This window comes from Zalophus californianus, chromosome 9 (genome assembly GCF_009762305.2).
Source record: "Zalophus californianus isolate mZalCal1 chromosome 9, mZalCal1.pri.v2, whole genome shotgun sequence".
NCBI lineage: Eukaryota > Metazoa > Chordata > Mammalia > Carnivora > Otariidae > Zalophus > Zalophus californianus.
The window spans coordinates 15,756,565-15,783,020 of NC_045603.1; the positions used below are offsets into that span (position 1 = coordinate 15,756,565).

At 38.7% G+C, this 26,456-nt stretch overlaps 1 protein-coding gene across 10 annotated transcripts in view; it reads right to left on the reverse strand.

The window, feature by feature from the left end:
- RIC8B (RIC8 guanine nucleotide exchange factor B) overlaps positions 1-26,456 on the reverse strand; it is a 105,401-nt gene that overhangs the window by 50,462 nt on the left and 28,483 nt on the right. For all 10 annotated transcript variants that reach the window (XR_003519680.2, XR_003519682.2, XR_003519681.2 and 7 more), the window contains exons 3-4: positions 19,070-19,678; positions 1,273-1,367 (exon numbers count right to left, since the gene is read on the reverse strand). Coding sequence is in view for 5 of the 10 variants with exons in the window: in XM_027592064.2 (XP_027447865.1) it covers positions 1,273-1,367; positions 19,070-19,678 (704 nt within the window). In the remaining 5 variants the exon portion in view is untranslated. The remainder of the gene's footprint in view (positions 1-1,272; positions 1,368-19,069; positions 19,679-26,456) is intronic.

The following is a 26,456-nucleotide window of genomic DNA, read 5'->3' on the forward strand; positions in this document are numbered from 1 at the left end:
TTGGTTAAGCGACTGCCTTCGGCTCGGGTCATGATCCTGGAGTCCCGGGATCGAGTCCCACATCGGGCTCCCTGCTCAGCGGGGAGTCTGCTTCTCCCTCTGACCCTCTTCCCTCTCGTGCTCTCTATCTCTCAGTCTCTCTCAAATAAATAAATAAAATCTTTAAAAAAAAAAAAAAAAGAAGAATCCAATTTTATTTGTAAAGCAGAGTTAATGCCAAAGTTAATTGTTTGCAGATTTGAATTTATTTGAATTGTTTAAAATGCCATTTGTATTTGGGGTGCCTGGGTGGCTCACTCAGTTAAGCATCTCCTGTTGGCTCATGGGTCATGATCCTGGGACCCTGGGATTGAGCCCGGTGAGTCAGGCTCCCTGCTCAGTGGGGAGTCTGCTTCTCCCTCTCCCATTGCCCCTCCCCCTGCTCATGCTCGCTGTCTCTCTCAAATAAATAAAATCTTTAAAAGAAAATACCACTTGTATTTTAAAAGAGTAAAGCACCATAAGCAGTCTTATGTTAAAGTCAGAAGTGTTGTAATTGCAAGCCTGATCTAGAATAGACAGAGAACTAGAAAAATGCATCAACTCAGTTCTCACAGAATGACACATTTTAGCAGTAGTCCACCAAAAGTTCCAAAAGGCAAGTCACAACACTTGAACTATTTTTTAAATATTAATACTTGAGACTGTGAACCAATTTTTGTAAGTTTTAAAAATTTAATTAATACATATTGCTTACAGTATACTTTTTGGTAAATACTGTTATAGTGAAATCAGTGAGACTATTAGTTTGAGCGTAGTAATGAAAAGCAGGGTTCAAATCCAAGCCCTGTCACTTACTAGGATGTATGATCTCAAAGAAATTGCTTCATTTTTCTATGCCCCACTTTCATCACCTATCAAAAGGGAAAAATAGCAGTACCTACACCTCATAAGGTGAGTGTGCTGATTAAAATAAGTTAATCTTTACAAAGCATTTAGCATCATGTCACACATAGTACTCAGTAACTGCTGAATTGTGCTATTATTATTGTTACTCTGGGTTTTATTGATGAATACAACAAATGTCAAATTCCCTTCTTTTGTTGGGACTCAATTTAACAAAGTCAAAGGGGATAGAATGAAAATTTCTCATCAGTAATTATTTCTCACCAGTTACCTGATTCACTGTAATAGTTTCACTTTATTGTGCTTTTAACAACTAAAATTAGGTGCATAAAAACAACAAGAATCGATGATGTCCTTCGTTAAGCTACCAACACGGAGGTTACCTACCTGTGCAGCTCTTCTGTTTTGTCTTCAGTTGGACCTACGATTAGTAAACAATGGCGAAGGACAGCTGCCATGACACGGAACTGATGAGAATCACTCTACAGCAAATAAAAAAGACAAGAGGAAAAATTGGGGATTGAATGCCTTAATGAAGGAGTTTGGTGTATCACTACATCCTGGGAGTCATCTTATGGCCCATCTGTCCCCCCTAAACAGTCATTTTTATACCATACGTGATAGAAGTCAGAATACTGTAGAAAAAGTTCTCAATACTAAGTGAATGGTTACTGTCTCCTATGAAGAGCTACAACCACCTCCAGAAATGGCTGAAACCAGAAGGTGCTGATCTAGCCACTCCCTCAGGGCATGTCAGGCAAAGAGATGCATGATCAACATCCACGCATTTCCCACTCTGTTTTACCTTAAGATTCAATTCACCTAATGCTTTGCCATTTCCAGAAAGCCTAGATTCTTTTGATAGTATACTGTTCCAGTCTACTAATTGCTATAAAAGTTCAAATAGATGTAATGCTATCAGATATTTTAAGAGTGGGTTGTACATCCTTAATGCCTCATTTCTTAATTTTTAAAAACAATAAATTAAAATCTATAATCTATCAACTTCATTTTAATGAGTCTTCTTAATCTCCTAGCTCCCCCAAATCTTGCTAATTCCCCCAGAATTACTGGCAAGTGATGAAAAACAAGTGATCTGAGTTTAATCTCCTATTTTCCCCAATGTTTACTCACTCATTGGTATTAAAGACACAGAGAGAGTCAGAGGGAAAAAGGCAAGCAATAGGAAAATAAGCTAAGTTATGAATAATCACTTAGTTTACCTCCTCTAAGTTTTTTAGTGAGCTCTTGGGCCACTATAATTTCTTTAATCACCTGCACCAAGGTCATCTCTCTCTTCTTCCAGATTTTTAGTAATTAAGAAGACAGATAAAATGAGTGATAATTATAAGAGATCCTGCGCATGCTACACTTCAGGAAGTCACCAATTACTTCAAAAACTATTTCTTTATAAAAAAATCAAAAAACTTGGGGCGCCTGGGTGGCTCAGTTGGTTAAGCATCTGCCTTCGGCTCAGGTCATGATCCCAGGGTCCTGGGATCGAGCCCCGCATCGGGCTCCCTGCTCAGCGGGGAGCCTGCTTCTCTCTCTCCCACTCCCCCTGCTGTGTTCCTGCTCTCGCTGTGTCTCTGTCAAATAAATAAATAAAATCTTTAAAAAAAATTAAAAAACTTTAGTATATATTTATCTCGTCTGTGTATAGTGAAGTATACTCACATATTATACATACATTCATATATGTTCTCATATTCATATGTATAAGATGTGAGATGATGTGTCATAACATCTAACAAACAATAGAGCACAATTTCATTACTCACAATGCAGAGGACAGTATTTTAAGCATAAAATTATCATATGTTTATTTGGAAGGGACGAAGGCCTCAGTGGCATAATGGAAAAAGCACTGCACCTGGAGTCTGGAGTCTAAGTTGTGACCCTAGACAAGTCATATAGCTTCTCTGAGCCAAAGTTTCCCCACACGCATCTCCACACACATGTGACTGTTAGGGTTATAAAAAAGAATTAAAGAGGATGATACACAAGGAAGTGCTCAGCACTTGCGGTGGAACATTTGAAGGTGAGGGGGAATGATGAGGGAGAAAGGAAACAAGATAGAGCTGAAATGAGTGATAATGAAACGATCGTGTGTTGGGGAAGGAAGAGAGAAAAGGGAAAGAGAATCAGTGGAATGCCAGAGATGCGAAGACTGGTAGGGTTGATACGGACACGGTCCCATTCGCCATCCATTTTCAAATGCCTGAAACAAAATTCTCTAATATATAAATACACTTTTACTTACCCCAAACTACATGAAGCACACTGAAACGCATGTGAAATTCTTCCATTTAACTCCTTTTATTTTTATTTTTTAAAGGTTTACCCATTTATTTTAGAAAGAGAGTGAGCAAGTATAAGCAGTGGGGAGGGGCAGAAGGAGAGGGAGAGAGGGACCCAGACTCCGCACCCAGCCAGAACCCGAAGTAGGGCCCAATCCCATGACCCCACGATCACAACCCTAGTCGAAACCAAGAGTCCAACGCCCAACTGCCTGTGCCACCCAGGTACTCCTTCCATTTCTTAACTCTTAATAAGATCAGATTTTGCTTGGGTCTGAAAATTAAGTGGGAATGCACTTCCTTTTAAAAAGATTTTCCTGAGGTGCTGGGTGGCTCAGTTAAGTGTATGACTCTTGATTTTGGCTCAAGTCATGATCTCAGGGTCGTGAGACCGAGCCCTGCATCGGGTTCTGTGCTGAGTGAGGAGTCTGGGATTCTCTCTCTCCCCCTCTCTCTACCCCTTCCCACCACACACACTTGCTCATGCTCGCTCTCTCTCAAAACAAAAACAAAAACTAGATTTTCCTTTATTCTAGATACAATTATTCTCTTCTCATGCTGATGTAGACAAGCTTCTTGCAAAACTATCCAATTTGGTCTTTTTACTTGCAACTGTAAACCAAAATCCTACTTCTTTCCCGCCCATTTCTTCCTGTCCCACATTTTATAACACCAATTCCCAAGTCATACCTATGTCTGCAATGCCCTCTTTTACCATAAATCCATTAAATTATCTTTATTCCTCTACCCAAAACAACTGCTGAAATCTGTGGATTGTTTCCTCCACTCTTGGCATCACCAATCCTTTTTCATTTCCCAGGTCTCAGCTAAAATATTTCATCAGAGAAGCCCCTTCCTTGTCCACCTAATCTAAGTAGGTTTCTTCCTTATTTTCTATCACTATAACTTGTTATGATTCCTTTCATAAAATCATAATTTGTAATGCCACATTTGTTTATATACTTGCATTTCCATTGCTTTCTCCACTAATCTAGTACCTTCAGAAGTTTAGAGTGCATGTGTTTAATAGGTGTTCAATAATTATTTATTTAATTTAGAGAGGGAGAGAGAGAACCCCAAGTAGGTTCCACACCCAGTGTGGAGCCCATGTGGGGCTCAGTCCCACAGTCCTGAGTCATGACCAGACCGAAACCAAGAGTCCGACGCTCAACTGACTGAGCCACCCAGGTGCCCTGGTGTTCAATAATGTTTAATGTAAATTATAAGTAAAACAAAAAAGAGACCCTGTCATCAGTGGGGAGCTAGATAAATTTTCACAAATGAGCACATTCATATAACCAGCACAAAAATGATCCAATGTCAAGATCAAGAACTCCAGAATTCCCCTCATGGCCTCTTCGAATGACAATCTCCTGCTCCTCAAGGGTAATTCTAGTTTCTAACATCACAGGTTAGTGATTTTTGTTGTCACTGAACTTTGCTTGAATGAAATCATAAAATATAGGCTCTTTTGTGTCTGGTTGTGAGATTCATCCAGGTTGTTATGTGTAGCTAGTCTACACATTTTCATCACTTGAGATGTTCATTTTCATCACTTGAGAGCAGCGCTATTCAAGGTGCAGTATGTGGACCAGTGTTGGTCCATACCATTTGCCACTGATCTACAGCACCACCTGTGCAAAAAGTGTGCGTGAGCATTTAGAGAGATTTTTCCAGTTTGAGATTGTGTGTAATATTGTATTAAAAAGAGTTTTATTCTGATAGTTAGGGCAAAAAAATCTGGTCCTTCACCACAGTTAGGTTAAGAAAGCACTGCTGAATACAGTGACTATATTACAATTTACTTATCTATCCTACTCTTGATGGACACTTGGATTGTTTCCAGTTTGGGGCTATATTGAAGAGTACTGCTGGGAATATACTTTCTTACATCTCATCTGCTGTGTCAAGCTTTAGAATATACTGCCAAATAGTGTTTCAAAGTGTTTATACCAATTTACACTCCCACTAGTTGCTCTACAGTTGTGCAAACATTTAGTATTGTCAGAGTTTTAAAATTTAGTCATTCTTGTGGGTGTGCAGTGGTCTCATGGTTTTATTATGCATTTTCCTGATGACTAATGAAGTTTTATATGACTACTGGTCATCTGGATACCTCTTTTGTGAAGTGCCTGTTCAAGCCTTTTGCTGATTTTTTTTATTGGGTTGACTGACTTTATTTGTACAGATTTGTAGGACTTTTTAATCTATTCTGGATAGAGTCCTTTATTTATAGATGTGTTGCAAATATCTTCTCCAATTTGGTGGCCTGCTTTTTCACTTTCTTCTCTTGATGAGTTCATTTTAATGAAGACCAATTTGTCAGCTTTTTAAGATTTGATTTTTATTTTGTCCTGTTTTAGAAATCTTTGCCTACTTAAGAAATGTTTGATAGATAAGGTCATGAAGATAATCTGTTTCCTTCTAAAAGCTTTATTATTTTACCTTTCATATTTAGGTCCTTATCCATCTCAAATTAATTTTTTGTGTATGGCATAAGGTAGGGATTCAAATTCATTTTTCTTCCACACAGCCATACAATTGATTTAAAAGTCCACTTTTTCCCCACTGCACTTCAACATTACCTGTGTCATGAATCAGCTGACTATGTATGTGTAGGTTTATTTCTAGACTCTTTATTCTATTCCATTAGTCTGTCTCAGTCAAAATTTTTGAACGAGTGCTACCATTTAAGAAGTCTTATTTAACAAAGGTTAGACCGGATACTATTTTCTAGTATTGGCTATTCTGCTGTATGACTTTCCATGAGTAATTTAAACTCTCTGATCTTTCATGTCCTCATTTCTCAAAAGGGGTTAATGCTTCTATGTCACAAGATGCTGGAAAAATTAAATACAATTGTTCTTTATAAAATATTATACAAATACAGTTTATATAACTATACTTGTTTCATCTTAGTTTTGATAACGTTAAGATATCTATATTCTCTCCTCTTAAGTCATATCTTTAAGATATCAATATTCTCTCCTCTGAAATCATTATCTCCACAGGTTAAGAAAAAAAGTCACCAGGGATGAAAGGAAGAGGAAGAGAGAGAAGGCAAACAGGCTTGCTGTGATAGGTGGAAATCAAAATAAGGTAACACTCGATTAAAAGGGAGATAAAAACTCAGGAAACTCTTTGGGATCTCTTTATATATCCCTTACTTCTTTTTTTTTTTTTTTTTTTTAAAGATTTTATTTATTTATTTGAGAGAAAGAATGAGAGAAAGAAAGCACATGAGTGGGGGGAGGGTCAGAGGGAGAAGCAGACTCCCTGCTGAGCAGGGAGCCCGATGCGGGACTCGATCCCGGGACTCCAGGATCATGACCTGAGCCGAAGGCAGTGGCTTAACCAACTGAGCCACCCAGGCGCCCTATATATCCCTTACTTCTTAATTACAAATTCTACTACTGTCCTGCTGCTTTTTTTCTCCCATGCAAACTGTGGAATATTTCACTTTTGTTTAGTAAAGGTATCAATTTCCTCACATCTTTTCAAAGTGTCAGCTGATCTAATCAATGCCTGACAAAGTCTGAAGGGAGAATACTGCACACCAATGAGTCCTAATCTGTTCTTGTTATCCCAGGGTAGTTCTAATTTCTTCAAGAAGGTTTAGGAAACTTGTCCTATGAAAATTTGATTTCAATTCTATAAAAAGTGAAAGATACTCAGACACAGACACACAAACACACAAGTATACGCACGCTTACCTAGAAATACAGCTATATCTCAGGTAGCATTTGACCCTGTTTCACCCTATTCCTTTTGCTTTCCCCTACCATGGTTATTTGTCCTACCAAACTCTCTATGTTCAAAAATCTCCCTGTCTCCTTACAGGCAAAGATAATGTATTTTACCTATGCATCTTTTTCATCGAACATCGTGCTGGGCACAGAGTAATAAATGTTTTTTTTTAAATTAATTTACAAGGGAAGATATAAATGTTATAAAATAGAGTGCTGTAACTCTAAAAAGGCTAGAAATCTGCCGTAAACAATGTTATTGAATGTTTTAGGCTTCTAGAGAACTTTTTAATAGCTTTGACTTTTTTTAAAAGATTTTATCTGAGGCAAAATATGAGTGGGGGTAGGAGCAGAGGGAGAGGGAGAAGCAGACTCCACGCTGAGTGGGGAGCCTGATGTGGGGCTCGATCCCAGGACCCTGAGATTATGACCTAAGCCAAAGGCAGAGGCTTAACTAACTTAGCCACCCAGGTGCCCCAACAGCTTTGCATTTTAAAAGGTATCATAGGAGATAGGGGGCGGAGCAAGATGGCGGAGGAGTAGGAGACCTGGATTTCGTCTGGTCTCAGGAATTCAGCTGGATAGGGATCAAACCATTCTGAACACCTACGAACTCAACAGGAGATTGAAGAGAGTAGCAACAACTCTCTGAACAGAGAAGCGACCACTTACTGGAAGGTAGGACGTGTGGAGAAGTGAATCCGAGGCGATATTCGGGAGGATAGACGGCGGGGGAGGGGGCCTCCGTCAGCCGCTTCTGGCAAGTGCTAGAGCCGCGGAGCACAAAATTGGAACTTTTAGAAGTTGGTTCCGCTGAGGGGGGTCACTCCAGTGGCTAAGCGGGAGGTGGAAACCTCGTGGGAGAGTGTGGACTCAGGACCCTCGGGGTCACAGAAGGACTGGGGGTGCCTGAGTGCAGCAGAGCTCCCAGGTATCGGAGTGGGGAAGCCGGCTGCAGAGAAGGAGCCGAGGTGCGGGCTCTCAGCTCGGGGTGGCCATAAACTATGATCCGCGGCCCAGTTGGGCCGCTGCGCCTCCAGCAGGGACCCAACAAGCAGCAGAGCCGGGGAGACGCCCCTTTCTCCCCCAGGAGGACCGGCGCGGGAGTGCACGGCAGGGATCTGCTGGGTTTGGAGACTCCACACGGGGTCAGGTGCCAGAGATAGAAATGCTCGGTCACAGGCCGGGTGAGCACGCAGTGTGGCCGGAGACGGGGGAGACGGGAGTGATTGACTGTTTTTCTCTGGGGGCGCACTGAGGAGCGGGGCCCCGAGTTCTCAGCTCCTCTAGGCAGAGAGTGGGAGGCCACCATTTTCACCCTGGTCCTCCAAAGCTGTACCGAGAGCTTGCAGGGAACAAAAGCTCCTGAGAGCAAACCCGAGCAGCTTGCTTAGCCCAGACCGACAAGGGCGGGGCAATTCAGCCTCTGGCAAAGACATTTGGGAACCACGGCAACAGGCCCCTCCCCCAGAAGATCAGCACGAACAGCCAGCAAGCCAAGACCAAGTTTACCCATCAAGGAGAACCGGAGAACTCCAGCGCTAGGGGAATACTGCATAGAATTCATAGCTTTTTTACCATGATTCATTAGTTTTTCAAAGTTAAATTTTTTTAACTGTTTTTTGTTTTGAATTTTTCTTTTTCCCTTTTTCAACCAACATCTTATCAATCCCTTTTTTAAAAAAAACCATTTTTTATTTTTCATTTTTAGAGTCATATTTTATCTTCATAGTAGTTATCCTTATTTTTGGCATATGTAAATATATATATAAGTTCTTCTCTCTTTAAAATTTTGATATACAGTTTCTTCTAACAGATCAAAATATACCCTAAATCACTACTGTATGGCTTTGTTCTAGTCTCCTGCCTGATCACAGTCTCTCCCATTTTTTTTTCTTTCTTTTTTAAATCTTCTTTCTTCTTTCAGACAACTTTTTATCTTATAAATTCCGTTTATAAGACCTTTTTATAATTTTCATCTTTACAGTCATCTTCCATTCCTTCATTGTATCAACCCTTATTTGTACATATATAACTCTTTCTTCCTTTAAAACTTTAGGAGGCACTTTCTTCTAACAGACCAAAATACACCCAAAATCTAGTGTGTGGCACTTATCTATGCACTAGCCTGATCATATTTGATCATATTCTGTTTGTGTTTTTTTTTGGTTTGTTCTGTTTTTGTTTGTTTTTATCTTTTTCTTTTTTTTCCTCTTTCTTTTTTCTTTCTTTCCCTTTCTTTTCCCCTTGTTTCAGGTCTTTTCTGATTTGTATAGAGTATATTTGCTGGGGATGTTGTTAACCTGTTAGCATTTTGTTCTCTCATTCATCTATTCTCCTCTGGACAAAATGACAAGACGAAAAAAATCACCGCAGCAAAAAGCACAAGAGGTAGTACCGTCTGCCAGGGACCTACTCAATACGGACATTAGTACAATGTCGGACCTAGAGTTCAGAATCATGACTTTGAAGATACTAGCTGGGCTTGCAAAAAGCGTGGAAGTTATTAGAGAAACCCTTTCTGGAGAAATAAAAGAACTAAAATCTAACCAAGTCGAAATCAAAAAGGCTATTAATGAGGTGCAATCAAAAATGGGGGCACTAACTGCTAGGATAAATGAGGCAGAAGAGAGAATCAGTGATATAGAAGACCAAATGATGGAAAATAAAGAGGCTGAGAAAAAGAGAAACAACTCGGGCGCCTGGGTGGCTCAGATGGTTGGGCGTCTGCCTTCGGCTCAGGTCATGATCCCAGGGTCCTGGGATCGAGTCCCGCATCGGGCCTCCTGCTCCTTGGGAGCCTGCTTCTCTCTCTCTCTCTCTCCCTCTCTCTCTCATGAATAAATAAAGAAAATCTTTAAAAAAAAAAAAAAGAGAAACAACTCCTGGATCACGAGGGCAGAATTCGAGAGATAGGCAATACGATAAGACGAAACAACATTAGAAGAAAGAGAGAGAGGGGCAGAAGGTATATTGGAGCAAATAATAGCAGAGAACTCCCTAACGTAGGGAAGGAAACAGGCATCAAAATCCAGGAGGCACAGAGAACCCCTCTCAAAATCAATAAAAATAGGTCCACACCCCGACATCTAATAGTAAAACTTACGAGTCTCAGAGACAAAGAGAAAATCCTGAAAGCAGCTCGGGAGAAGAGATATGTAACCTACAATGGTAGAAACATTAGATTGGCAACAGACCTATCCACAGAGACCTGGCAGGCCAGAAAGGACTGGCATGATATCTTCAGAACACTAAACGAGAAAAATATGCAGCCAAGAATACTATATCCAGCTAGGCTCTCATTGAAAATTGAAGGAGAGGTAAAAAGCTTCCAGGACAAACAAAAACTAAAGGAATTTGCAAAGACGAAACCAGCACTACAAGAAATATTGAGAGGGGTCCTCTAAGCAAAGAGAGCCTAAAAGCAGCATAGATCAGAAAGGAACACAGACAATATACAGTCACAGTCACCTTACAGGCAATACAATGGCAATAAATTCATACCTTTCAATAGTTACCCTGAATGTAAATGGGCTAAATGACCCAATCAAAAGACAGGCTATCAGATTGGATTAAAAAACAAGACCCATCAATATGCTGTCTACAAGAGACTCATTTTAGACCCAAAGACACCCCCAGATTGAAAGTGAGGGGGTGGAAAACCATTTACCATGCTAATGGACATGAAAAGAAAGCTGGGGTGGCAATTCTTGTATCAGACAAATTAGATTTTAAAACAAAGACTGTAATAAGAGATGAAGAAGGACACTATATCTTACTTAAAGGGTCTATCCAACAAGAAGATCTAACAATTGTAAATATCTATGCCCCTAACATGGGAGCAGCCAATTATATAAGGCAATTAATAACAAAAGCAAAGAAACACATTGACAACAATACAATAATAGTGGGGGACTTTAACAACCCCCTCACTGAAATGGACAGATCATTTAGCAAAAGATCAACAAGGAAATAAAGACTTTAAATGACACACTGGACCAAATGGACTTCACAGACATATTCAGAACATTCCATCCCAAAGCAACGGAATACACATTCTTCTCTAGTGCCCATGGAACATTCTCCAGAATTGATCACATCCTAGGTCACAAATCAGGTCTCAACCAGTACCAAAAGACTGGGATTATTCCCTGCCTATTTTCAGACCACAATGCTTTGAAACTAGAACTCAATCACAAGAGGAGAGTCGGAAAGAACTCAAATACATGGAGGCTAAAGAGCATCCTACTAAAGAATGAATGGGTCAACCAGGAAATTAAAGAAGAATTAAAAAAATTCATGGAAACCAATGAAAATGAAAACACAACTGTTCAAAATCTTTGGGATACAGCAAAGGCAGTCCTAAGAAGAAAGTATATAGCAATACAAGCCTTTCTCAAGACACAAGAAAGGTCTCAAATACACAACCTAACCCTACACCTAAAGGAGCTGGAGAGAGAACAGCAAATAAAGCCTAAACCCAGCAGGAGAAGAGAAATAATAAAAGATCAGAGCAGAAATCAATGAACTAGAAACCAAAAGAACAGTAGAACAGATCAACGAAACTAGGAGCTGGTTCTTTGAAAGAATTAACAAGATTGATAAAGCCCTGGCCAGACTTATCAAAAAGAATAGAGAAATGACCCAAATCAACAAAATCATGAATGAAAGAGGAGAGATCACAACCAACACCAAAGAAAGACAAACAATTATAAGAACATATTATGAGCAACTCTATGCCAGCAAAGTAGATAACCTGGAAGAAATGGGTGCATTCCTACAGACGTATCAACTACCAAAATTGAACCAGGAAGAAATAGAAATCCTGAACAGACCTATAACCACTAAGGAAATTGAAGCAGTCATCAAAAAACTCCCAACAATCAAAAGCCCAGGGCCAGATGGCTTCCCAGGGGAATTCTATCAAATGTTTAAAGAAGAATTAATACCTATTCTCCTGAAACTGTTCCAAAAAATAGAAATGTAAGGAAAACTTCCAAACTCATTTTATGAGGCCACCATTACCTTGATCCACAAACCAGACAAAGACCCCATCAAAAAGGAGAATTACAGACCAATATCCTTGATGAACATGGATGCAAAAATGCTCACCAAAATACTAGCCAATAGGATCCAACAGTACATTAAAAGGATTATTCACCATGACCAAGTGGGATTTATCCCTGGGCTGTAAGGTTGGTTCAACATCCGCAAATCAATCAACGTGATACAATACATTAACAAAAGAAAGAACAAGAATGATATGATCCTCTCAATAGATGCAGAAAAAGCATTTGACAAAGTACAGCATCCTTTCTTGATCAAAACTCTGAAGAGTTTTGATCAGAGGTCAGGAACGCGGCAGGGATGTCCACTATCACCACTGCTATTCAACATTGTATTAGAAGTCCTAGCCACAGCAATCAGACAACAAAAAGAAATCAAAGGCATCCAAATCAGCAAAGAAGAAGTCAAACTCTCACTCTTTGCAGATGACATGATACTGTATGTGGAAAACCCAAAAGACTCCACCCCAAAACTGCCAGAACTCATACAGGAATTCAGTAAAGTAGCAGGAGATAAAATCAATGCACAGAAATCAGTGGCATTCCTATACACCAACAACAAGACAGAAGAGAGACAAATCAAGGAGTCGATCCCATTTACAATTGCACCCAAAACCGTAAGATACCTAGGAATAAATTTAACCAAAGAGGCAAAGGATCTGTACTCAGAAAACTATAAAATACTCATGAAAGAAATTGAAGAAGACACAAAGAAATGGAAAAACGTTCCATGCTCATGGATTGGAAGAACAAACATTGTGAAGATGTCAATGCTACCTAGAGCAATCTACAGATTCAATGCAATCCCCATCAAAATACCATCTGCTTTTTTCAAAGAAATGGAACAAATAATCCTAAAATTGATATGGAACCAGAAGAGAGCCCGAACAGCCAGAGGAATCTTGAAAAAGAAAAGCAAAGCTGGCGGCATCACAATTCCGGACTTCCAGCTGTATTACAAAGCTGTCATCATCAACACAGTATGGTACTGGCACAAAAACAGACACATCGATCAATGGAACAGAATCGAGAGCCCAGAAATGGACCCTCAACTCTATGGTCAACTAATCTTCGACAAAGCAGGAAAGAATGTCCAATGGAAAAAAGGCAGTCTCTTCAACAAATGGTGTTGGGAAAATTGGACAGCCACATGCAGAAGAACAACACTGGACCATTTCCTTACACCACACACAAAAATAGACTCCAAATGGTTGAAAGACCTAAACGTGAGACAGGAGTCCATCAAAATCCTAAAGGAGAACACAGGCAGCAACCTCTTCGACCTCAGCCGCAGCAACTTCTTCCTAGAAACATCGCCAAAGGCAAGGGTAGCAAGGGCAAAAACGAACTATTGGGATTTCATCAAGATAAAAAGCTTTTGCACAGCAAAAGAAACAGATCACAAAACCAAAAGACAACAGACAGAATGGGAGAAAATATTTGCAAATGACATATCAGATAAAGGGCTAGTATCCGAAATCTATAAAGAACTTATCAAACTCAACACCCAAAGAACAAATGATCCAATCAAGAAATGGGCAGAAGACATGAACAGACATTTTTCCAAAGAAGACATCCAAACGGCCAACAGACACATGAAAAAGTGCTCCACATCGCTCGGCATCAGGGAAATCAAATCAAAACCTCAATGAGATACCACCTCACACCAGTCAGAATGGCTAAAATGAACAAGTCAGGAAACGACAGATGTTGGCGGCGATGCGGAGAAAATGGAACCCTCCTACGCTGTTGGTGGGAATGCAAGCTGGTGCAACCCCTCTGGAAAACAGTATGGAGGTTCCTCAGACAGTTGAAAATAGAGCTACCATACAATCCCGCAATTGCACTACTGGGTATTTACCACAAAGATACAAATGTAGGGATCCGAAGGGGTACGTGCACCCCAATGTTTATAGCAGCAATGTCCACAATAGCCAAACTGTGGAAAGAGCCAAGATGTCCATCGACAGATGAATGGATAAAGAAGAGGTGGTATATATACACAATGGAATATTATGCAGCCATCAAAAGGAATGAGATTTTGCCATTTGCAACAACGTGGATAGAACTGGAGGGTGTTATGCTGAGTGAAATAAGTCAATCAGAGAAAGACATGTATCATATGACCTCACTGATATGAGGAATTCTTAATCTCAGGAAACAAACTGAGGGTTGCTGGAGTGGTGGAGGGTGGGAGGGATGGGGCGGCTGGGTGATAGACAGTGGGTAGGGTATGTGCTATGGTGAGCGCTGTGAATTGTGCAAGACTGGTGAATCACAGATCTGTACCTCTGAAACAAATAATGCAACATATGTTAAGATAAAAGAAAAAGAAGAAGATAGCAGGAGGGAAAGAATGAAGGGGAGTAAGTCAGAGGGGGAGACAAACCATGAGAGACGATGGACTCTGAAAAACAAACTGAGGGTTCTAGAGGGGAGGAGGGTGGGGGGATGGGTTAGCCTGGTGATAGGTATTAAAGAGGGCACATTCTGCGTGGAGCACTGGGTGTTATGCACCAACAATGAATCATGGAACACTACATCAAAAACTAATGATATAATGTATGGTGATTAACAATAAAAAATTAAAAAAAAAAGGTATCATAAACTTTTCCTTCTTCCCTGCTAACTTTGGACTTTTTCTCCTATATATTTCTGTATATCACACTGTATTTTTCATTAAACAAATATTTATTGAATGTTTACTCCATCCTGGGTTATGCTGCTTAGCAAAAAGAATATGCCAGTAAGATCAGACATACCCCAAAGATCTAGAACATATGATATTTGAAGCACCTATGCATTACTGAGGTGACTCTTTCTTATTTTTAAACATGTAGAAAATATAGAGAAGAACAGCAATGTAAGAAACAGTTTTGTATCCATCTGTGTTCATATGTCTGATCTTCCTATCAGACTGTTAGTTCTTTGTGGGCAGTGATGCTTTCATCATCTTGTACCTTGTATGCCTAATGTAGAACTTGGCACATACTGGGCACTCAATGTTTACTGAAAAGACGATTCAGCAAAAAAACATGGCACAGCTTGAAGTTTTATTTTTATTTAATTAGTATCATGTCCTTTTCCCACGTTTCCTTTAAAGTCTCTAAAATAATCATGGCACTAACCTCTTCTGTTACAATGTGACATTCCCAATTAACTCCTATGGACATTCACTGTTTTATCTGACTCAAATGCACCTTTGACTACTCAGATACTTGGATTTACTTCTCTGTTTGCACTTGGTTGTCTGGCTCTACCATGTCTGTTGGTCCTTGTGTCTTCTCGTTACATTGCACTGATAACCTGGGAAGCACTGCAGAAGGGAATGTGTGCTAAGTAAGGGATCTCTACAATAACATGCTTTCCTCCATCAACAAAGAGATTTAGCTAGGTAAAGCAGGAGGAAGACAAGGCCATTCCAGTTAATTTTTCTAGAACTGACTTCAGGTCCTGCTAAAGGATCCTCTGTCTTAAACATTAAACTACCTTTATAGGAAAGGGAGAGAATGAGACAGGGAAGGGAAGGAGGAAGTGAGGGAGACAGAAGGATACCATGTGGAAATAAAGCCAGCTACATTTCCTACTGAATGGAAAGGAATCTCCAAATTAATCTGCTGATGGTATCAGCAGGCAGGCAGGCAGGAATTTAACACTGAGGCATGAACCTAAAATGGACAAACGGCACTAATCTGCTAAGCCTCAGGAAAAACCTAGTCATTAATTTTGTTTCTGATGAACTGTTAATGAACAATGATAAAAATACCTACTAGAACAGTTAAAACCAAAACCAAACATCTGTATTTTCTGTAACAGTTGAGCTGTGTAATAGATAAAGATCTTTAAAGGTGAAATGCGCAGGGTCTGGAAAGGTATAAACTAGCACTCTTCTTCTGAAGGGCAATTTGGCAATACATATCAAAAACCTTTAGAGTTTTAAAAAACCCTTTGGCCCAACAATTTCAGGAATTTATCTACAAAATTCTACAAAAAGAAAATTCACTGTATTACCATGTAAAATAGCAAACAACTGCAAACAATCTAAACGCCTACACATAAGGAATTTGTTAAAGGTTGATAGATCCTTATGAGGGACTATTCAAGTATAAAAATACTTATTAAGTATAAAATGACTTATGAAGAGTATTTCTTCATAAGGATTTATCAACCTTTGACAAAGAGGAGAATAAATTGGCTGTTAAATTATTTTTTGGTTGCAGAATTCTTTTTATCCCCAATTGATATCTAGTTACAACCTAATATAAAGAGAAAAAAACAACAGCAACTGCAACAATCAAAGATGCTCTTTCGAAAGTGAGGATGGGGAACCTGGAACTCATCCTACTCCTAAGAACTTTATGGCTTCAAGGAACATTTTGAAAACCACTACTTTCAAGAACATTTACTGTGGAAAAAAAGATCAAGATTATAAAATGACTGCATTTTTGTAAAAAGAAATTATACATATGTTTATATTCATATATTATACAATGAAGAATGGTTAGAAAGATATACATCAAATGCAAACAGTGCTTATCTTTGAGTGGTGGGTTTATAGGTGATGTGCACTTTTTTATTGCTTCTTTGCTTTCTTCCCTTAGATCTATGATGAGCATATAATTTCATTATAAGGAAAAAAAAATGTTATTTTTAAAGTTAAATTTTAAAGTTGGATTCTTCTGTACAATAAGTTTTCAATATCCCTTTATTTCAGTTGGTATTTTAAAGTATTAACAATTCTTCAGGTGCTTGCTTAATTGGAGAAAGATGCCATTCATCTGACAATGGAGGCATTATTAAAATCCAAGTAAATGGGCTCTTACTGGCAAGTTTCTCTGCATCCTTATTACAGATTTTCCTTATGCCAAATTGTGGGTACCTCCCTATGCTCTGATTTCTGGGCCTTTTCACATGCTGTTCAGTTTCTGAGAAATGTTCATCTCCCCAACTGTCAAAGAGTTCCATCATTTTCAGTCATCCTATCTTGGAGACACCTTCCCTGACTATGCTAAGTATTCTCAATCATTGCACTGTTTCTCTCCTAGCACTTAACACAATTTGAATTATATATTTGTTTACTTATTTATTACCTGTCTCACCAACGAAACTGAAGGCAGAGACTATGCCCATTATTTGCCAACATATTACACAATGCCGGCATAATACCTAGCAATTGGCTATAAATATTTATTGACTGACTGAATGAGCGACCAAATGTTTGCTAATTTGAATCTGGAGACTCATGGAGACTCACGGAGACTCAATTGGTTTAAAAAAAAAAACCAAAACAACAACAACAAAAAAAACAACAAAACCTTTCCCACACTCTTGCCTAAATGGGTTGGCAAGATCCTGTTTTCAATACTGTTTAAATTTCTGATAACTTCAGTAATAGCCCAGAGTCACAGTCACTGGGCACATTTTATAATGGCTTTATCTACTGATCCACAACTTACAAGAAGCCCTAGGTCTGGAGAGATGCCTGCTTCAGGACTAACTGATCCTTCCTCATGTATCTTTTGGAGAATAAACTTTCTATAATCCAGAATGAGTAATTGCTGCTTCAACATCTTCTAAGGCTTCTTCCAGCCCTACTATTACACTAACGAAGGCTAGTCTCAATTTACTGATATATATTACATGTCATTCCATATATATACTGATGTGCAGCCATTGAATTATAATAAACCTTTTTGGTCAGGAATCTGAACAGTGTGAACCACTATTTTGGGCACAATTTAAATAACGGGCTCCAACAATGGCAAACCAACAGTCTCAGAAGAGCTCTTGCAACTAAATGGAGAACTTAAAAACACCAAAACAAACAGTGTAAGAAAAATAACCATAGAAGGTACCAAATAAGCATAGAGACATAATATTTTAAATACTTCCAAATATTTGGTTTCAAAGCATAAATGGAGCATGTGGGCTTTCCACATCTTTTCCTGCCAAGTCTCAGGAAAAACTGACCATACTACAGTCATCTAAAACAGCTGTTAGGACTGATCTTCAAATATTTGGTTTCAAAATATAGACCTATTTGCACTTTAAAACTCAGATACCTGCATACTCCCACTATAGCACTGCACTGAGATAATCCTCTCAAAGTAGGCTGCTGGCAAAAACAGATCTGTGTTCATGGTGAGCACTGCTTCAAATGGACACAGCAAAATGTTAGCCTAAGTCCTCAAGTCAGCTGTCAGAAAAGATAATTTACCCTGGCACCAAAATACTTTGTTTCTTTCTTTGTTTCTCTTTTTAAAGGCAGGGGCTCAATTTCACTCATCCTTTAAGGTTAAAGAAAGCACAAATGTGAAATGTTAAGATTCTAGAAAGGAGGAAAAAAGTTTATGTCCACTTTGCTTACAACTGTTGCCTTACTTAAACTAAGTTTCTTGTTTAGCATATTGTTCTTGTGGGTACTTAGATATAAACTATCAAATATGCCTCACTTTGGGCTGCTGTAAGGTCTAAGCCACAGAAAAGGATCTTAGTCCAGAAAAAAACCTTTCCCACACTGTGGTATAATTGTATTTATTTTCTAGGACTATATACAAGCATGGATATCCAGTTGCAGTCCTATATTTCTGATAGTTATCTAATACTATAACACTCTAGGGATGATAGGGGATACACACAGCATCTTTTGCTCTTCTGAGCAGACATCAATTCTGATCAATTTTAACTGGCCTGATTTATCTTATCTTTTCTTTAATATGGCAGTCATTGTAAATGCCTATAACTTTATGACCAATATTGTTTTATTTCCCTTCAAATCTTATCATTTAAACCTTGTTCCTGAAAGCAGCACTTAAAAAAAAAGGCAGGTGATAGTACAACTGGGAAAAGGAGCTATATTTGGCACCTTACAAAATAATAATCCATAGTTAACTAATTGGAATTAAAAATTTTAAAATCTATAGAAAACAAAAATAATGAAACAGTCCAACTTCATCCTATTTTTCTGGTGTTACACAAATGGAAAGCAAGCATTCCTCCCTTGCAGGCAGCTCTAGGGATGCCCCAGACCAATTAAATTATAGGTAGATAAGAATATCCTTCTCAACCTTACCTCTTTATGCACCTTCCAACTGTCTACTGTCACATTGAAGAGAGCTTTGAGGGCCTCAATGGCACAGTCTGTCTCCTGAGGTGAGAGAGGAGGTCCATTATGGTCTATGGCCGATTCATATTCATCGGTCCACTTGATGCTAAAGGCACTTTCCAAGATCTGGGTTAGCAGCGGTAGTCCCTGGAGCTCATAGCGCAATTGTGACCTGATGTCAGTGTGCAAAAGTGACAGGAGGAAGAGCAAGCGCAAGTCAAAGCACTTAATGTCACTGATAAACTTTCGGTCCTTGCACTTTCTCAGGAGGTTACAGAGCTTTGCAGCAAGGTTAAGTTCCAGGCTGAGCTGCTGCGCCATCTGACTGTTGAACACTATGTTACACAGACATTTTAATGACTCCACAATAACTGGGAACTCTGACACCTTCTCCAAAGAATCATCCGACTCATTTAGCTTGGCTAATCGCAGCAGTATCTGCATATTTTCCTTGGTTGTTACAGGAACTAAAACCTTTTTGTCTCTGGAGAGAATGCGGAGAACTTCCAGGCAGGACACTTGACATGTTGTTGGGATGTCCTTTACAAGAACTTTAAATATGCCTTCACAGAGTTTCTGAAAAACAAGAACGAGTATGCAAAAATCATTACTTGGCCTAAATGATTTAAAACAATACTTTTCTACCAATGTATGTAACAGCAGTCAGATTCTGGCTAGAAAAGATTTTTACTTTTTTTTTTCTTTTTTTAAGCCACAGAATATTAGAACTGAAAGAGACCTTATATTTGCTGCACTTCTTTCACTTACAGATATAGAAATTAAAGACCAGAGAGGCTGTACTGGGCCAGAGTGAATCAGTCAGGTCTTACATAGCTTTGTTCTAAACAGATTTTTAATATCAGACTACATATAATATCAGGATAAAGGCAATTAGTCTGAATCACAGCTGATGGACCCAAAGTGTACATACCTGTCTTGCATTTTTTGAAATATTATTCCTATCATTGCTAAATTTAAGAACCACTGATCATTCTTTCAGTATTCAATGTCCAGCTTTCTTGTCCATAAACTGCAGGTCTGGATCTCTCAAGCTCCTACCTTGTATGTGAAGCAAGCTGGTATAAACTATTCTATTGCTGACCATTTCTGTACCTGTTACATTTTATAAAAGCAACAGCAACAACTAGGACTAACATCAGATTTTACAAAGTTTGAATTTACCTATCATCAGACCTTAACTCTTAAAAGAAGCTATCTGTGGGTCAAGCATTATGATCTTGGCAAGAATCCCAGGCTGTATGTACCTTCTCAGTACATCCTAGTTGTACAGCTATGAAGTGCCAACTTTAAATGTACAGTTGACCCTTGAACAACAGGGGTTTGAACGGCACGGGTTCACTTACACATGGATTTTTTTTTGATAAATACAGTATAGTACTGTGAATGTATTTTGTCTTCCTTGTGATGTTTTTAATAACACTTTTCTCTAGCTTACTTTATTGTAAAACTATGACTACAATAATACAGAACATATAAAATACGTGTTAACTATGTTATTGGTAAGGCTTCTGGTCAACAGTAGGCTATGAGTAGTTAAGTTTTGGGGGAGTCAAAAACTACACGCAGATTCTTTGTGCTGGGGACTAGCACCCCTAACTTCCACATTGTTTAAGGGTCAGCTATACTATGTTCTCTAGATGAAGGGGGGAAGGAAATTACCTTGACAAGCTGAAAAAATGTTATAACAATGTCAACTCTATCCCTACCATCTCTGATAACTAGAAGGGACTTTCATTCAATGTCTTATTATCATTGTTAAAGCATTTTTAGAAAAATGAACACAAGTTTGGGGGGTGGGGTGAGTATAATGTGCCCATTATAGAAATATAAAAAAACGGGGAAATTTTTCTCCAATGTCTGATCTTTCACATCCAAGAAAAACAAAAACAAAACCACATTCTATATACTACTTCCCATGTAGCATATTCCTGGGGGTGGAGTCAGATAACCTTTGCTCCCACATAACTTTACTCAGGAGAGAAATCATCTACATTGCTGTTTAAGAAACAAAGAAACATTAAGAAATAAATAAGGTATTATAAAATATCATATATGTGAATTTGGAGTGCTACATATTGAATTAAAAAGACACCTTTACCCCCTTCGTTTTTAAACCAAAGAGAACAGCAACAATAAAACAAAAATAATAAAATAAAATACAGACACTATGGGTCCTTTCTTGCTCCACCTTCAGACTCAAGAAAGAAAAAGAGCAAAGCATGAATACAAATAGGAATAGGCAAGGCTATAAATCAAATGGATTGAAACTCTCGGACATAAGAAGGCTACATGAAAGAGATCAGAGAGCCCATACAATTTATAGTTAAAAACTACCTCATCTATACTTCCAACCAAAGACAAGAGTTCTAGTTTTAAAGCACAGTTTTTAATCATAATTGTTCTTAAACATGCCATTTCTTTTTATAGATCTGCCTCACATAATGATCGTTAGGTAGCTTTTTGCTATAATTTTAACATATATTTAAAATTAAACCACTTTTTGGATAATGACTCTTTCCTCCCTTTTTTTCAATTACAACTCAAAAAAAAAAAATCAAAGACATACCTAAAATACAAAAGTGATACTTAATAGACACACTCATTGCCTTACTCAAAATAATTTTAAATCAGAGAATAGTATAAAGAGCAAATTAATAAATCATGTACATTTGGATGAATTAGAAAAGTTTTGTTTTGCGTATGTACACCAGGCGAGAACACTGAAGGAGCATTCTTTACACTTTCTCCATCTGCTGAGTGCATGCTCTACTTCTGTGTTTCAAAGGTACTCTTGTATTTCACCTTTATTTTTGCTCTAACAGTGTTTTTCTGGGCTGTAACTATTTTTTTTTTTCAATTGATTTTACTCTTCCTAAAACATGCTTGCCTCTCTTCAAACACTTTCCACAGTTCCTCCGTGCCTGCAGTACGCAGCCAAAATGAGCCCACTGCTCCCTCTTCTACTGCTATCTCTGTCACACACGGCTCTCCTTTTTTAAGTGCTTCAAACGGACTCCCAGGCCTCTGACCATATGTCCTGAGCCTCTCCCCTGCTGCTCCTTTCATGGCATGTCCTGCTACCATGTCCACCTGTCAGGAGCCCTCTTTTTCTCAGGTTTAGTTTGAAGATAAGGGGTCTATATGCTTCCCCAGTCACTCCCTCTTTTGCTATTTGTGCTTCCAACAAGAACTAAGTTTTTGCTTTTGTGTAGAGTAAGTTGTTGGGGCATCTTACTCCTTTTCCAGGCTCCCTGAGAACAGAGGCTGTTTCATCTGTATCCCTGTAGCTGGCTCAGGTGTGCTAGAACTATTTTTAAGTGCAAGATAACCACAAATTCCCAACCTTAAAACCTACCACCTGACTCTCCAGCATCTTCCAAAGAATGACTCCTTTGTGTTCTTCTTCCACTAGGCACCACTTACTATCAAGTCTTCTCTTCCTCTTTTTGCAGGTACAACAAACTGTCATTACATTATATGTTAGGTACAGACTGTTTTTATTTACTTTCAAAATATTTATACAAACTTGTTTTCATTGTTCAACTGACATATATATATATATATATATATATATATTTTTAAAGATTTTATTTATTTATTTGAGAGAGAGAGAGACAGAAATAGTGACAGAGAGCATGAGTGGGGAGGAGAGGGAGAGGCAGGCTCCCTACCTAGCAGGGAGCCTGACGTGGGGCTCGATCCCAGGACCCTGGGATCATGACCTGAGCCGAAGGCAGACGCTAACCAACCAAGCCACCCAGGCACCCCAACTGATATATATTTTAATCTGAAAATTATTCTGGTACCTAAAGTTATCATGGAACCCAATTTTTTCCATCAAAATTAATGGAAATATTTTCTGATTTAATAACTTTCACTTAGTGGTCTGGTTCTCTGTAATGAACTAAAGTCATAAAGCGAAGTCTAGGTATGCTTACAAAGTATAATTACTAAGAATCAAAGAGTCTGAGGAAAAGCCCTTTTAAAATGCTCACTAGCTTAGCAAGCCATGGCTATTTCTATAAAGTTAGACTGCAAATCCAACAGCATAAATTCAAGAGTAAGATCCCAAATGGTTCCCCAATGTTAATACTACTAGTGCCAAAAAAGGTTAGTTTGCTCCTGAACTGAAACCCATGAGTCTACAATAGCAGTGGTTCTCAAACTTCATCATGCATCATAATCCGCTAAAGGGATTGTTAAAACACATTGTTGCACTTCACCCCCAGAATTTCTGATTCAGTAGGTCTCGAGTGAGGCTCCAGAACTGGGACATTTAACAAGTTCCTAATTGCTGCTGATGATTCAGGAGCAACAGTCGAGAACCACTGAACTATGGTTAACAAGGGACTGACATAACTTGGATGTTAGAGGGTAGGGGTTAACCGAGAGCAATGGACCAGATAAGCATAGAAAAGTAGGCAGAGTTGAAAGCCATTAGCACAAATACCTTAACTTCTCCTTGACTGTCCTGAAGATGTATAAGGGTGGCAGGGATAGGAATGGGGTGTCACTGTCTGGTCACATTACTTTTCTTATCTTAAATATTAAAAACTACTCCAGGGGTGAGGTATATTACTTGTTTAAGGTCAGTGGTCCTGGGCTTGAAGCTTGTTCAACTCACCATGGACTCTAGAACCAGAGCAGTGTTGTGATTAAGGGCATAGGTTCTGGATTTAAATTTTTTGTATTCAAACCTTGGCTCTTCTACCATCTTCTGACAGTGAGACTGTGGCAAACTTGGCCTCCCTGGGCCTCATTTACTCTAAGAGTTAAATGACGTCCACATGTATAGCCCTTAGAATAGTGCCTGGCATGTGGCAAGTGTTCAGTACAGGTTTTTCATATTATTATAAGATAACATCTCAAAGTCCACAGTTGAGCATTTAAGATCTTCCAACCTGCTTTTTCAGATTTCTCTTTCATACCATGCCCCTATCAAACCCTCCTCTGTAGCTATATCCCTTTCCAAATTATCTCACACTGAGCTCTTTTGCTTTCTTACTGCCTCCCCTCTACCTGCATCAGCTCCTCTTCCTCTTTGACTATTCAAGTTTTAACCATTCTCCAAAGCTAACCTTAAAATTCACTTTTGATATAAATTTTTTATAACAGCTTCAGCCCCCAACATTATTCCTCTCCAAGGAATACCCAAACCACAATTTGTAGCAATCATTTGGTGCTCAGCACATTCTTCCTGTTACTACTAAAAGCTCTCTAATGACAGAAAGTTCTTTTTTTTTTAAGACACAACAAAATATATACTGTAGTGGCTTTTGAGTCAGAAAGAGCTAGGTTTAACACCAGGTTTTGTTACTGTGTAATTCAGACATGCTATTTAACTTCTTTGAGCCTCACTTTCCCATTTGTAAACGGAATAATATCACCTATATCGCATAAGGCTATTGTGAAATAGACTCTGGGATGTAATAAGTACTCTATAAATGGTGATTATTATGTTTTACTTCTTCATAATCCTTTTAGCCCTCAGCAGAGCAACTAGCACAGAAGTTAGCACCTAAAATATAAATGAACTAGATTAAGTTCTTCAAATCTAAAGGATCAGTAAAGATCTATTGATGTTGTCCTGACAATTCTAAGAAGGAAATAGTAGTAAATGCTATTTTGTGATTGGACTAGTAAGATGGTTTTCCCCATTGGATAAAATAGTCTTTCTATATGAGCAGCAGAACTTACATTGGTCTTCATATAAAGTTGTTTTTTTCTGAAGAGTTTCAATTACTTATACACACACACACACACATATACACACACAAATACGTACATATATAGGTGTGTGTGTTTTTTAAAGATTTATTTATTTTAGAGAGAGAGTGCACATGTACACCCACGTGTGTGAGGAGGGAGAGGCAGAGGGAGAGAATCTCAAGCAGACTCCCTGCTGAGTGCAGAGCCCACTCAGGGCTTGATCCCATGACCCTGAGGTCATGACCTGAGCTGAAACCAAGAGTCAGATGCTCAACTGACTGAGCCACCCAGGTGCCCCTATATATATGTTCTTTAAAATGTAAAATGCACCAAATATTAAAGAAAGGAGAAAAACACTCATAATTACACTAGCTAGTATATTTTATATGCAGTAGACAGAAGGATTTATTTTTAGTCAATCTACTGATCATCAGTAACATATGCATATTGCTTTAACACAGTTACAATCATCATGTGTATGTCATTGTTTTGACTTTTTAATTTTTAATTTAATTATCAGCATTTTTCCACATTGCTAGAATACTTATAAAAATAATTTTAGGGTGCCTGGGTGGCTCAGTCCATTAAGCATCTACCTTTGGCTACGATCCCAGGGTCCTGGGACTGAACCCCATGTCAGACTCCCTGCTCAGTGGGGAGTCTGCTTCTCCCTCTCCCTCTGTGCTCTCTCTCAAATAAATGAAATCTTAAAAAAAAAATTTTAAATTGATGCACTATTAAATGACTTCTGTTCTCATAAGTCTCTAAAATTATATACAGCAGAATTCAGAAAGAGGAGTAGACTTATTAGCATCAGAAGGGGTGGTTTCATAATTTTAATAATTATAGTGATATTGTTTGCTTATGTGGTGTACAGTTTACAAAAAAACTTCTCATATCTATCCTTCTATCTAAGAAATGCTCACTAAATACTTACTAAATTATTGCCTGAGGACACTTAACTAAGAAGTGGAAAGCCAGGCCTTAATCTAGATCATCTGACTCCAGTGTGATCTTGGTCCTTCACCACAAGTAATTTAAGAAGCACTATTCTAGAGAATGCATTCTATACTGTATAAGTTTTCTTCAACTCTATAACCAAAATAGTAAAACTAAATCAGATCCCAGAGTAATGAGGGAATAATATGTCTCAAATATGCTTCTCTAAGATTTAGTTTAATTGCTGGGCATTGTGTTGACAGCTGATGGTTGTCCACCAAAATCCATTCTTCCCTTCTTATATAGTAAGAGAACTGTGGCAAGGCCCATGACTACCTAGCTATACCACATTCCTCAGCTGCTCTTCATGGCCATATGACTGAGCTCTTGCCAATGGAATGTATGTGGATATGTTGCATGCCATTTTCGGGTTTGGGACTCTAAGACAGTGGGCATACCTTCTCCATTTTCTTGTTCCATTCTGTAGCCCAGAACCTGGAAGTGGTAGCCCAGTTCACGCTAGGACAATGCCCAGATGGTGAAGCATAACTTGACAACTTAGAAGGAAATAGGGCAACTGAATAAATTTATGGAGCACCGTCACCACCTACCTAACCAGAACTGATCAATCACCTCAGAACTATTACTTGGAAAGGTAATAAAACACCAGTATTCCTTAAATCAC